Raw genomic sequence first — 13420 nt, forward strand, 5'->3', positions numbered from 1 at the left:
CTCGAAGCATTTTTGCTTTGCCTGACCCTGAGCTGCCTCTCACAAATGCCTCTTAAAACCTATGCTCATCTATATGAAAAAATAAATACAGAGAAACAGCCATGCTATGGAGGGGGGATCCTCTGCTCATCATATGTGGGACTTTCAATTTGCTAAGGTACCTTTGAGCTTCCTGCTTCATTTTTGAATGCTTGTACAATGCTACTTTGCTTTCAAATGCTTAGCAAGTTCTTTGGTACCTAAGCACTTTCCACAGCAGCAAGATGAGATTGAGGTTGTGATAGTTCATGATTTGATGACCTCTTCTGAGTCATTTTCATCAATATCTAGTTCAGTGGAGTGATCACTTCAGATGATTGTTGTGGTTACTCCTGATCTCTTAGGATTGAACTTGCAGTCCAGCTCTTTGGAGCCATATTCTTTTAAACCAGGGGAATTTGATGGTGGTCTGCTTGTGGTGTGGCACCTATTAAGAAAGTTTTATAATAAGAGTTGAAGATTCAGGAAATTAAGGATTTTATTCTATTTGAAGCATTTAATTGTTTTGGGATTTAGTTTTGGGGTTATGTCACAATTTTCTATCACTTCATATTTTGGTGTTTTGGAATGAGGCAGTGAGGAAGGATTTAATAGCCCTTAATTTAGTAGAGGAAAAAGCTCTCCATCAGGTGAATTGACGGCATAGGATTCATGTAGTCCCCACCTAGTGAGACTAAAGGCTTGTTGTTGTTGTTGTTCTTCATATTTTGGTGTTTCTTATTTGCCTAAAATAATATAGGTTATGGATGTTCGCTATTTTTAGGAAATTATTCGGGAATTGAGCTTTAATCTCAGTGACAATGATCAAGTACTAATATATTTTGTTTAGAAACTTAATTGGAAATGAAAGTTTCTTGGCTCTCTTCCTCTCCCTCTCACATATCTCCTCTTCCCTCAGCATCCTTTTTCATTTCTCCTGTTATTGTATTAGAAGTATGCTGCTGCTGTTTCATTTCTTTTTCTTTTTCTTTTTTCCTTAGACATTGCTAACAACAATCCATGTCCATGTCAGAGTTGTTACCCAGGTCCTAAAGGTATTGTCTTGTATCTTGGAAATTCATTTCTATGGTCATATCCTAATAGCCTCCGACTCTAATAACCTTGGTTACATGGCATTTGATCTAAAGGTGAACCAATCCAAAGAATTTCTAATATTTTATTATTGCAGTATGATTTTCCCTTTTCCTTTTTATCTTCAGTGCTAAACCATCTTTGATGAATTTTTTTACGATATATATCTCTACATTTTTTTCGTCTTTTTTTCCCCTAGGTGTCTGGATTTTAGATCTTGCTCTGGATTGCCATGTTTTTCTGAGGCCTATGCGCAAAACCCTCTATTTGCTTCATTTTGTTGCCCCCCTTCTTTTTGTTTTTGTTTTATTTTTTTGTTTTTCCCCATCTTGTCTAGCATCTCGGCATTTTGCTGGTTGTTTCTGCTTCTACACTGGATTGGTAGTTTCCTAGGTCTACGGGCCTACAAGTATGGGCAATGATAAAATTTTTTCAGATTTTGAATGCTCTGTAAAACTGATAGACGACTTGAAGGTAGTCTTTAAACAAGGATATTTATGTCCATTTGTTTTTCTCCTTCCCTGGACAGTGAAATTTTATTAAAGAATTAATACTTACTGGTTTAACTTAATACTCTTGGATCTTTTGCAGGATTGATGCTTTTTTGAGTAGTGATCAGAATCGCTGTGCTTGTAAACTTCTTTCTGCTTATTCAGAAGGTGACATTGAGGAAATCAAACATCTGGGCCAATCGAGCACTATTTCACATCTTGACCATATGGTAAATCTTCGTATATACACTGCATTATTTTTTGACTCTGAATCAGCTTATCTTAGATAAATTGAGGTTGGCATGGTTTGAATATATCATGTTGCGCGGAATGACATGCTTTGTCCTTGTAGCCTTGAGCATAATTTTGAAATCTCCTAGGCATCAGTAAACATACTAGCTGTTCAGTCATCTTTTTATTTATTCTAATTCTATTTGACTGAAACCACAAATCTAATCAAAGGTATTCCTGTATGATTTTAGTTGCTTTACTACCTCATCTCATCTTTTTATACGACAATCTCAGCAAAACATATATCAAGGAAGCCCGTACTTAATTGACAGGAACGGGTAGTGTCTGATTTTAGTTTGACCCTGAATATTGAGTTATCCGAGTTTTTCAACGAGAGTGCTTCTTTTGCAAAATTTATGCATCTATAACTAAAATTTTCAAGGTTGCTGCTGCCTCCTTCCTTAGCTTCAGTGTGCAGCGTTTCCTTGTGGGATTTTCTGTTCATAGTATAGTGCTGCAATGAGTAAGAAAATGATACTGAATGTTTACCATGAAAGACGTCGTAGCACTTGTCATCTCCAGAGAAAATACCACTAATTATGATGATGATTTTCATTGTCATGATGGAATTTTAACTGAAATCAAATGATTGCAGGTCATCAGACTCGCAAGGAAACTGCCTACTGGTGATGTGAGTGCATTGAAGAATCATGCAGCCGAGCAGGAAGAGCAGCTGGATGAAGACGACCTAACGTAGATTCTCAACTCTGGAAGATAATTAGTAGCTGATACCATTTTTTATTTGCTACATAAGAAAATTGCTCTAGTCTAAATATTCAGTGTGGTACTGTTTCATTTTTATTGCTTACGCTTGCGAAGTATGTTTGATGTTTACGTGGTGTAATATTTGGGAGGGAGAAGGGTACTCCTAGTCTAGTCGTGGGGTATTGTATTGGTTGTGTATTTTCCCTTTCATGGATGCCATATATATATATATATATATATATATATATATATATGCCACCTTGCCTGCTCGACAGCCTTTTAAAATAGGTGTTAAAATTGGCTTCCTGCTGTTGTATTTGGTCAATGTAGCAAGACACTTGGGCCGTTTAGTATTATTGTTAAAAGTAAATGAAAACTGAAAATCATAAGCAAAAATTTGATTAATATTTTTATACTTAAAATAATTTAAAATTTTCATTTCACAAATACTCATTTTTTGTCTTTAAATCAAACAGTAATTTAAAAATATAACTAAAATAGTAAAATATAAAAAATAAGTGAAAACTTTAGAAATATATGACAATGAAAATAAAATTATTATAACTATTTTAATAAATTATTATATTATAAAATTCATTGTAGTGCTGCAAGAACAATTTTATTGCACACAAGAATAAAACAATAATAAAACATTTTTTGAAGGGCCAAGGCACCTTGGAGGTTTAACAAACAGATAAAGATCTATTCCTGAGATTAAGATCTATTCCTGAGATTTTAAAAATTCTGTTGACCTTTCCTAAAGTTTAAAAAATGTCATAGATTTTTACCTTGAGGATTGTTAAAAAGATACAAACCTTTTCTTTATAAAGCTTGCTTTTTTGCAAAATGTAGAGGAAGGTTCATATATATATATATATATATATATATATATATATATATATATATATTTTCAAATTTCAAAAGTGTCCTAGAATTTTGAAATCTAAGGTCAATGTTTTTGTGAAACTTTAGAGGTCATAATATTGTCCTTTTTTAGATGACTTCTATTGTTGTTGTTTTTTTTTTAAATGAAGTATGGGTATTTTATTTTAATTATACTTCAAATTTGTATGGTTATTTTATTTGAAATTTAATAAAAATTGTATCAATTGAATTTATTAAACTATAAAAAGTTAATTCTAAACATTAAAATAGTTTGCTAAAAATTATAAAATTTCTTCACCTGCCCAAAAACAAAAATAAAAAACTTGCACTGTAAGCTAATGCATTTTCATAATATTTGTTCATTGTAAATAGGAATAGAAAATAGAAATAACACAAAGTAGACCCTAAAGATTAAGAATTGCCTTGGCTAATATTGGAGAAATGCTAGGATGGATGACTAAAGACTTCTTGAACATCACTAATGTACACACATTCAAACTATGCTAACTAATGCATTTTACTTTCAATGCCTGTTGTAGTTGTATTCAAACTCTAATGGGACAATTAATAAGGCATTCAACATTGACAAGAGGCCCTAAAGGACGGACCATTGAATTTTAGTGAACATGATGCTTTCTTCACAAACGCCAATAATCCACTCACGAATTATAAATAGTAATCATTCATTCGCAGGAATCAAAATTTACCCAATACTCTGGTGCATCATCCACACATTGAAGCTTGTCACATTTTGAGATTTATTATAGGAAGGGTGAAATCAAACCAATCATGTCATCAAACGAGAATAGGCAAATACAATGTATTCCGGATTTGGATAGTCATTGCCTTCTTTATCTTCTTCTTGTCTTTCTTTAGCTATAAACAATCAAGTTTAACGTGTTCAACCTTCTTACAATTACAACATGTAGGTGGATCTTTGTTGATTTTGGTGTATTCCCAAAAGGAAGGGAGGGAGGGGGGGGGGGGGGGGTGGGGGTGGTGAATTGGAAATTTAAACTTTCTTCCTAAGTTAAACCAGCTAATAGTATAACACAACTTAGGGTCTTTCTAATCATACACCAATTGCGCAGATAATGATATGCGAAAATTAGATCATGCGTAGCATTCGCCACATATTAAATATAACATTCTTGTGCAGTAAGTAAAAATTGTGAAAATATAAACAATGCATACACGATATGTTATCGGGGTTCGGCCAATACTGCCTACGTTACCTCCTTTAACTCGCAAGCCCGAGAATTCCATTAATGCTCACTTAACGGGTGGAGCGGCACCGATACAACCAGGTCAATTAACGGGGCTGACCTCAACCTACAATCACACCTTACCAGGATGGTGCACCTAGCTTTCCTAACTGGATCTAAGCCAATCCGAGACTATTCCACAGGACTAGTCTCCCTCTTTAGGCCTACACATGGAATATAACTGTATAACAATAAAATTTGCGTACAAACTATATGCTTCTCAATTAAGTAGATTTGCACCAATATAATCAACACATTACCAAATGATAAGATATGATAAGATCAATGTAGTCTTAATATCTACTCTCAAAAATTAATGCAAATATGGCAATCAGTACGTGAGTTTGTGTATGTGATAGGATCTTTGTGTCAAGATAATAGTATCAATTACAATGCAGAAACAAAGATCTCAAGCACACTTCAAATATCTTCAACAAATATTTTTCTCAAAATAAACCACAAGAGATATTTGAAAATCGGTTTTGTAAAATATTATTTCACAAACAAAATGCAATATGAACTCTTGAATATTGCAATGAAGATGTAAAACTCATGAGTTCTTAGAAGTTTTCCTATGGAAGACTTATTAACAAAGTCTCCTAGAAAAACTTGAAGCTTACTCTCAAATAAAAATATCTCAATCAACAAGAACAAATGAGAGTGTAAGTTTAGTGAGAAAGTTTCAAGAACACACTTACTAGATGATTTTAGCAATAGGAATGAGTAAGAATGACTGTAGGGATCTTGAATATGATAGTAGGGATTTTTGAATTTCAGAGAGTTTTTTGCTAATTGAATTTGCTAATCCCACCCTAATCCATGCAAATGAGGGGGTATATATAGACACCCCTAAAATTATAATTGTTTGGGGACCTATTCGGCATTTTTGGAAAAGTTTAAATGAGGTTAATAAAAAATAACAGTGTTTTAATTTCGGTAAAATCCGAGCAACCCGAGAGGGTCGGTCGACCAATTTCATGGTTCGATCGACCAGGATAATTTTAAACTGAGAAGATGGTCGACCAATCTTGAGGCGATTCCAAAACTCTGAGGTTCGGTCGACCAGGTTAATTTCTTTCAAAAGTTTGGTCGACTAGACAGTTGGGATCTCCCATGTGTTAGTTCGGTCAACCAAGGCGTTGCAGCATATTCTGTGGTTGGTTGATCTAAGTCCTTTGTGTATTAGAGTTCGGTCGACCAAACATGCCAACTTTGGGCATTTCGGTCCTATTCCACTTATGCAATGTCCCTAATCACATGATAATTAGTTCTAAGTCAATAAGGAACTTTTTCATATAGAGAAGTGTGTCCTAAGGTCAGTCTAAGGCGTTTTGAGCTTATCTATCCTATCATGCAGGTAAAACATTAATTATTACAGACCATTAAACTTAAATTATTACAGACCTGAATAAAGCATAATATAAATTACAATGAATAACTATTCTAGGTCTTTGTTTTCTTCAAGTCTTCATGTGCCATCAACTGATTTCGCCAATATGAACGACGAATAACTATTCTAGGTCTTTGTTTTCTTCTAGTCTTCATGTGCCATCAACTGATTTTGTCAATATGAACCTACACACAAACTTGACAAACATTAAACGCCAAAGTATTTGTCATAATCAAAATGAGATATGACCCATAAGGTCAACAATCTTAGTTTCCTTTGTCAACAATCTTAGTTTCCTTTGTGTTTGTTTCTCCTTTGTTAGTTTTTGATATTTTAAACTTTCGAGGGAATTTTTTATTCTTCTTGAAAAATTTTCCAAGTCTTTTAAAAGGCTAATTCTTCATCATCTAATTCGTTGTCTTCATCCTCATCACTAAAACTTTCTTTACTAGCCTTAAGGGCTATTGATTTCTTGTTTTTATTATTGTTCTCTGAATTTCTTTCATTCATTCCCATCTTATATGTGAGAAGAGATCCAATTAGGTCATCAAGGGAGGTATTTTTCAAAAATTTATACCTTCCGTTATTGTTGTGGCTTTTGATTCCCATATTGAAGGAAGTCCTCTAAGGATTTTTCTAATCATTTCGTAAGTTAAATAATTTTTCCTTAAAGCATTTAAAGAATTTATTATGTGTGTGAATCTAGTATACATGCTAGTGATAATTTCTTCTAGATTCATCTTAAAGGCCTCATACTCGTTAGTGAGCATGCCAATTTTACTATCTGTAACATCTAAAGTTCCTTCATAGGTTACTTCTAACTTGTCTCTAATTTATTTGGTCGACTTACATACCATGACCATATTAAACTCATTAACATCTAAAGCACAATATAGTGCATTCATGGCACTAGAGTTAACTTGCATCATTTTATAGTCATTGTCGGTCAAGTCTTTTTCTTCTTTAGGGACTTCTTTACCATCTACAAGTTTAGTAGAAATGTAGTCACCATGTGTGACAACCTTCCATGCTTTCCAATCCATGGTTTGAATATATATCCTCATTCTTCATTTCCAAAATATATAATTTAAACCACAAAAGATAGGCAGTCTAGTAGAGGATTGACCTTCATCAAAAGGGGATACACCTAGGTGTGCCATTTAGACCTTTATATAGCTTCTAATTAGGATTTTCTATAACTAGGCTCTGATACCAATTGAAAGTCAAGGTGTAGTCCCAAGAGGGGGGGGGGGGGGGGAGGGGGTGAATTGGGTTTATAAAAATTTTTTTAAGTGTTTTTCCAAATTTTCAACCTTTTGTAAACTTAAACAAGCACACAAAAATGGCTTAATTTTAAATCAACCACAATCCAAACACAAGCCAAATACGAATCACAAGGCAAACAATAATTAATTAACCAATCACAATACTTAACCAAATTGTGAAAGCTTGCAGCACTTTCTTATTTCAACATTTGCCAAATTTCAATTTGTAGTCTTGTATGAATGATTTTTTAAGCGTTTCTTTTAATCAAGATTTCTGCAAGAGATTAATCAACGTACTCCCTTTAAGGTTTCCACAAACGATCAACCAACGTACTTTCTTAAATTAAAAGGTCTTCTCAATCTTAGTTTTTAGCAATCTTGTTGTAACATCCTCAAAATTTCTCCACTTTTTTTTTTTTTACAAATTACTCTAATATTTGAATATAATAGGCACCCCTATGCAGTAGAAAACATAAATCACATAACCACATATACATGCATATACAATACCAGAATTCAGTATTTTCGACCATAGCTACATAATACATCTCTCTTTCCAGTGTTAACTACCCAAAAATACAAAACCCTACACAAAACTTACCCTATAACTAGGGTGACCAAATGATCTCTATCCACGAGCCTGATCTGCTCGCCTAACTGGCTCACCTGAAAAAAGTTAAAGTAATGGGGTGAGTTGATGCTCAGTAAGTGGAAATATGCTATTACTAGTATGTGGCGATCGAGTCATATAATTATAATAATAGTATTTAAAACTGCATGATCTGGAAAATCTATAAAACATATGTATAAAAGCTTAAATATTTGTATCATTTGAGCTTTCTATCATTCATACTGCTATAACATACTACATACGATAAAAACTATAAAATTGTATACATATACATAACTGTGTTCTTTCCCTGAGACTCTGTATATCATGATTTGACCCCTCATGACAGGGTTGTGCGGCCCGTAGATGGGACTTAACCAGGTCGGCCCTCCAGGTAAGTCATCATACTCTACACTACCTCAGCCCGGCCAAACTGCATCCACTCCTAAGCACGGGACTGGCTACTACCTCGTCTAACCAGCCCCCTCTACTCAACGTATTGGGGAGCTGCATCCTCTCCGAGCATAGTTAGACGGTACCCACACACTATCTGAGATATGTGGTTGCACTCTATTTGTATATAGTAACGGTACTGTGCTCTGTAAACTGTATCTGTCTGTAATGTCTCCACAGGGATCTGATACTATATAAGTACATCTATATATTTAAAGTACAGAATTATAGCGTTATGGTTATTTTGGAAACATAATGAAAACAGCAAAGGTATATATATATACCTTTGCTGTTTTCATTATGTTTCCAAAATAACCATAACGCTATAATTCTGTACTTTAAATACTGTAAAATTTGAGTAACTGTAGCATCTTGATGCTATAACTGTATAATCTGTCTTTATAAACTGTGTGTTATGGTATTTAGGAAAATATAACATTCTGTAAAAGCTATGATATACTGAACTAAATAAAATCTATATAAATCTGTTTGTTAATCATCTGTGAATAACTGTATGTACATGCTATATAACTATATGTATCATGTGACTCATTTTATCTAAAAATAGTTACAAAGTAATATTCAATGCTAAATGCAATCTAACTGAACTCAAAGTTTTCAATTTGAGAAATTTTATAGTCTTCATTTTAATATGTTTGAAATAAAATATGTTGTCTATCCTTTGTAATTATACATATTGTGAGGGGGAGCCTTGCCAGGCTACCTCATTTCACTCCTGTGTTTGTCATCATCAAAAAGGAGGATATTGTTGGCTTTTTGAGCTTGATCCCATTTTGATAATGACAAACCTAAAGCATCTCATTTATGCTTTATGTTTGTTCACAGGAATGACCTTGAGAAAACACAATGACCGATGCGAAATGGAAGCCATGACGCATTCAAGATAACACATTACCTGGCAAATTCCATGGAGTTTTTGAAGAGCAAGAGTTAAGACTTAGAGAATTTTTATATTTATTGCATTTATGATTGATTGTAAGTACACATCTGAATGGATTTGAAGTGAAGCTCATACTTAACCTTAGATGGACCCTAGGGACTTTAAATTTTCGTGGAAAATCATTTTACTAAAATGCTATACTATTTCAAAAAGCCTAAAATTAGTTTCAACATGAAAAAGCCCAAAATCTTAATATTGCAAGGCAGTCAGGTGACCAAACCTCAGGAGATATGATCCAAGCAACCAAATCATTAGTTCGGGCGACCGAAAATCGCTAAAATGGAAATCGCCTGCAATTCGGGCGATCAAACCTTTGTCTAGTCAACTGGAACTCTTGGGAAAACCTAAGAATGACCATAAAACGATCATATTTTTTAAAATAAAATATATATTAGAACCACCAATGGTCATAAAATGGCTATATTTCAAGTTAACTTATAAATACAAGGCTTGGAGAGTTAGATAACTTCTTCTTGAACCTTTGAGAAAATTGATTAACATTGAGAAGCATCTTTCACTTCATTTTGCAAGTTCTCTTATTCATATTTTTCAAAACACCTTAGGGAACACTATTGTTCTTCTCTATTGAGATTCATTCTTATTATTTGAGAGTGTGTTAGATTACTTTGCTATTGTACTCATAAGCTCTTTTAGGAGCATTCTTTGTACACAAACCATTGTATCTTCATTTTACTTTCACGGTTTGGGTTTGAATCGTGCCAAGCAAGGGGATATTGCTTGGAGAGGCATCTCCACCTACAAGGAGGGATTGTAAGGGTTTCTTCGCCCGAGTGAAGGAAGTTTGTAGAGGTAGCTCTGCCTATTGAAGGAGTCGATAGTGGAAATCCTCAAGTGGTTCTCTCGAGGTAAGGACATAGGTGGGTATAGCTGAACCTTGTAAAAATCTTGATTGTGTTTTCTCTATCCCTACACTCATTTACTTCCACACTTGTATGTTTATATATATATATATATACTGCTTGGGAGTGTCTTATATACTCTAAACTCAAGTTTGATCTAGGTTGCTAATAGATTAAATATTTGACCTAATTTTTTAAAATACCCAATTCACCCCCCTCTTTGTATATCACCAATTCTAACACTCATTATAGCTAAAGAGAAAGTCCTCTCAAATTAAGACATCCATTTGATTGATAAATTCAAACTAGGTGAGGACTCGAACAACATAGGGTACCTATAGTTTACTGTAGAACATAAGTTGAGGCCAAATTTTTGCTAGCTTTTAAACTTCCCACTGAACATTTTCCAACTCTTTGCTAATTTATCATTTCTATGAGTACTAGGGGGCTTGAGTTTAACATTAGGATTTTTATCATAGTTTCCCATCATTTCTTGAATCCTTGACCTTGCCTATGTTTTGTCCCATTTCATTAAATCTGCCTTGATATTATGGATTTAGCATGATACTCTAGATTGCTTGCTCAAAGATGACAATTCAAGGACAAACAAGGATATCCAAGGTGGAATTTTACAAGCTTTATAAACTTTCCTAGTTCTAGGAAACATGTTCATATGCAGTTCCTAAGTATGACAATTCTCAGGTAATTTGAATAATCAAATGTTTGCATGCATGGAAATAAAAAAACTAAAAAAGGTGTTATACATTAAGGCCAACTCCTGGAAAAAATTGAAAACAACATCAAATAGGGAACATGGGGATAAAAAGAAAAGAAAAATAAGGGAAAATGATAATAAGAAAAAAAATAAGAAAAATAGAAAAAAAATAAAATCAAAAGAAAAAAGAAAAGACAAGACCAAAAAATAAAAAATAAAAAAGAGAGACAATTGAAAGGAGAAAATCCAATGTCATAGAATTCATTGAAAGAGAAATCCCATTCCAAACTGAGATTGCTTGTTTAAAAGAATTAAGCATGAAGTCAAGGTTGCAATTTAGCCTGAACTTTGATACTAGGGAAAATTTCTTTTAGAGTTGGTGTATGAAGATGATTCCAAATTAGAGCAATTTATTTCATGTTGTAACTGGTATTAGGGTAGATTTTATAGGGTTGAATGTGTTGAAATGTCTCCCATTGAGGCATCAGTGAAAGAAAATGCATGATAGCTCCAACATTCTTTGATTATGATTTTAAATTGCAATCAGACCAACGTTATAGAATATGAAACAGTACAAAACCCATTATCACTTCATCATTAAAAATAACTTATTTTGTGCTTTAATCTTGCTACCCCTTCCTAAAGCCTGGACCAATTCCAACTATGTTTTAAAACTTGCTTTCTTATTCCTTTTGAGAAGGAAATTTGAAAAATGAATGCATAATTTTTAGCTTATTTGCATATCAAGACTTTAAGTTACAAAAGTTACTGTTAACCATTGTTTGTCTTAGAAAAAAGAAGTAATTCAATTCAAGCTTATCACACCCCTCAGATAAAGAAAAAGTTTGTGAAGAAAGAAGAGATATTCTTAGCCTTAAGATGTCAATTCAATGAGTACAAAGAAAAAAAAGTGATATTTCAATCCAAAACTTTAATTCAAGCCATAGAGAGATTTTCAAGGTAAGGATGCTCTAACCTAGAACTTTGAAGAATGAAGTGTCAAATTGAGAATTTCTGGGGCACATAAATGGCCATCAAAGTAGAAAGACAGGTTTTCAAAACAATAAAAATATTTGATCAAAGGTGTGAAGACAATTGCCACTAAAAATGAGGATCCACTCATTGACTTTCTTGTACCCTATAAAACTCCTAAAGTTTGTCGAAACCATCTTAAGAGAAAATGTGTCTCCTTTCAATCATTCAAAGGTATACACGATGCACATAAGTAATGTATTTAATTTATCGTTTTAGGGTGTGCAAGATGCACATAAGTTCTATTTATATTCCAATAATAGTTTATCTCACTTAGGGTACTAACCCTTAAAAAAATTCCCTTGTGATTTTACTGTTTGGAATATGTAGCTCCTTAGGTAAAACACTTTACTCCTTGCCAAAATAGCTCAAGTTGGGTAGGGTACCCATAGAAAATTTTTCTTACTTAGGGTCCTGATTTTGCAATGAATTCTTTAGTGACTTGATATTTATGTATATACAATTCCTTAGGTCAAGCACTTTACTCCTTCTCAAACTAACCCCTATAAACAATTCTCTTGTGATTTGATAGTTAGGGATATGCAACTCCTTAGGTTAAGTACTTTACTCCTTCTTTCCAAAATAGTTTGAGATGGGTAGGGCTCCCATGGTCAGTTTGTCTCGCTTTGGGTACTAACCCATACAAACAATTCTTCTATAACTTGATAGTTAGGGATAAGCATCTCCTTAGGCTAAGCACTTAACACCTCCTTTCCAAACTGGTCCAAGATGGGTAGGGTCCCCATGGATATTTTGTCTCACTTAGGGTACTAACCTTTGAAAAAAAAATCTCCTTTGAGTTGATAATTAAGGATATACAACTCCTTAATTCAAGCATTTACTTCCTATTTTCCAAACTAGTCCATGATGGGTAAGGTCACCATGGACAGTTTGTCTCACTCAGGGTACTCACCCCTGCAAAAAAAATATTCTGTGACTTGACATTTAGGGATGCCCAACTCTTTATTTTAAGCACTTAACTCCTCCTTTCAAATTTGTTTAAGATGTGTAGGGTGATAATGGTTAGTTTGTCTCACTCAAGTTACTATCCTTCTACAAACAATTCTTTGATGACTTGACAGTTAGGGATTTGTAGCTTCTTAGGCCAAGTACTTTAACTATTTCAAGATGGGTAGGGTCCCCATAGACAGTTTGTCTCACTCATTGTATTAGCCCTTGCATGCAATGTGGTTCATTGAACTATCAATATGCTCATTGTACCTGTGGAGATGACATAGGAGCGGTTTAAAGAGATATTCTTTGACAGGTATTTTCTGACTTCGTCTAGGGAAGCTAAGATTGACGAGTTCCTAAATTTGAAGCAGGGACAACAGACGGTGCAGCAATATGCGATGTGGTTCATTGAACTATCAAACTTCGCCCCGTA

General features: G+C 33.9%; 1 protein-coding gene across 1 annotated transcript in view; it reads left to right on the plus strand.

Moving 5' to 3' along the window:
• LOC131160165 (gamma-soluble NSF attachment protein) overlaps positions 1 to 2922 on the plus strand; it is a 72473-nt gene extending 69551 nt beyond the window's left edge. The window contains exons 8-9 of the mRNA XM_058115546.1: positions 1702 to 1831; positions 2488 to 2922. Coding sequence (XP_057971529.1) covers positions 1702 to 1831; positions 2488 to 2589 — 232 coding nt within the window. The 3' untranslated portion in view covers positions 2590 to 2922. The remainder of the gene's footprint in view (positions 1 to 1701; positions 1832 to 2487) is intronic.
• The last annotated feature ends 10498 nt before the right edge of the window (positions 2923 to 13420 follow it).

The sequence above is a fragment of the Malania oleifera genome, chromosome 7 (assembly GCF_029873635.1).
Source record: "Malania oleifera isolate guangnan ecotype guangnan chromosome 7, ASM2987363v1, whole genome shotgun sequence".
Lineage (NCBI taxonomy): Eukaryota > Viridiplantae > Streptophyta > Magnoliopsida > Santalales > Ximeniaceae > Malania > Malania oleifera.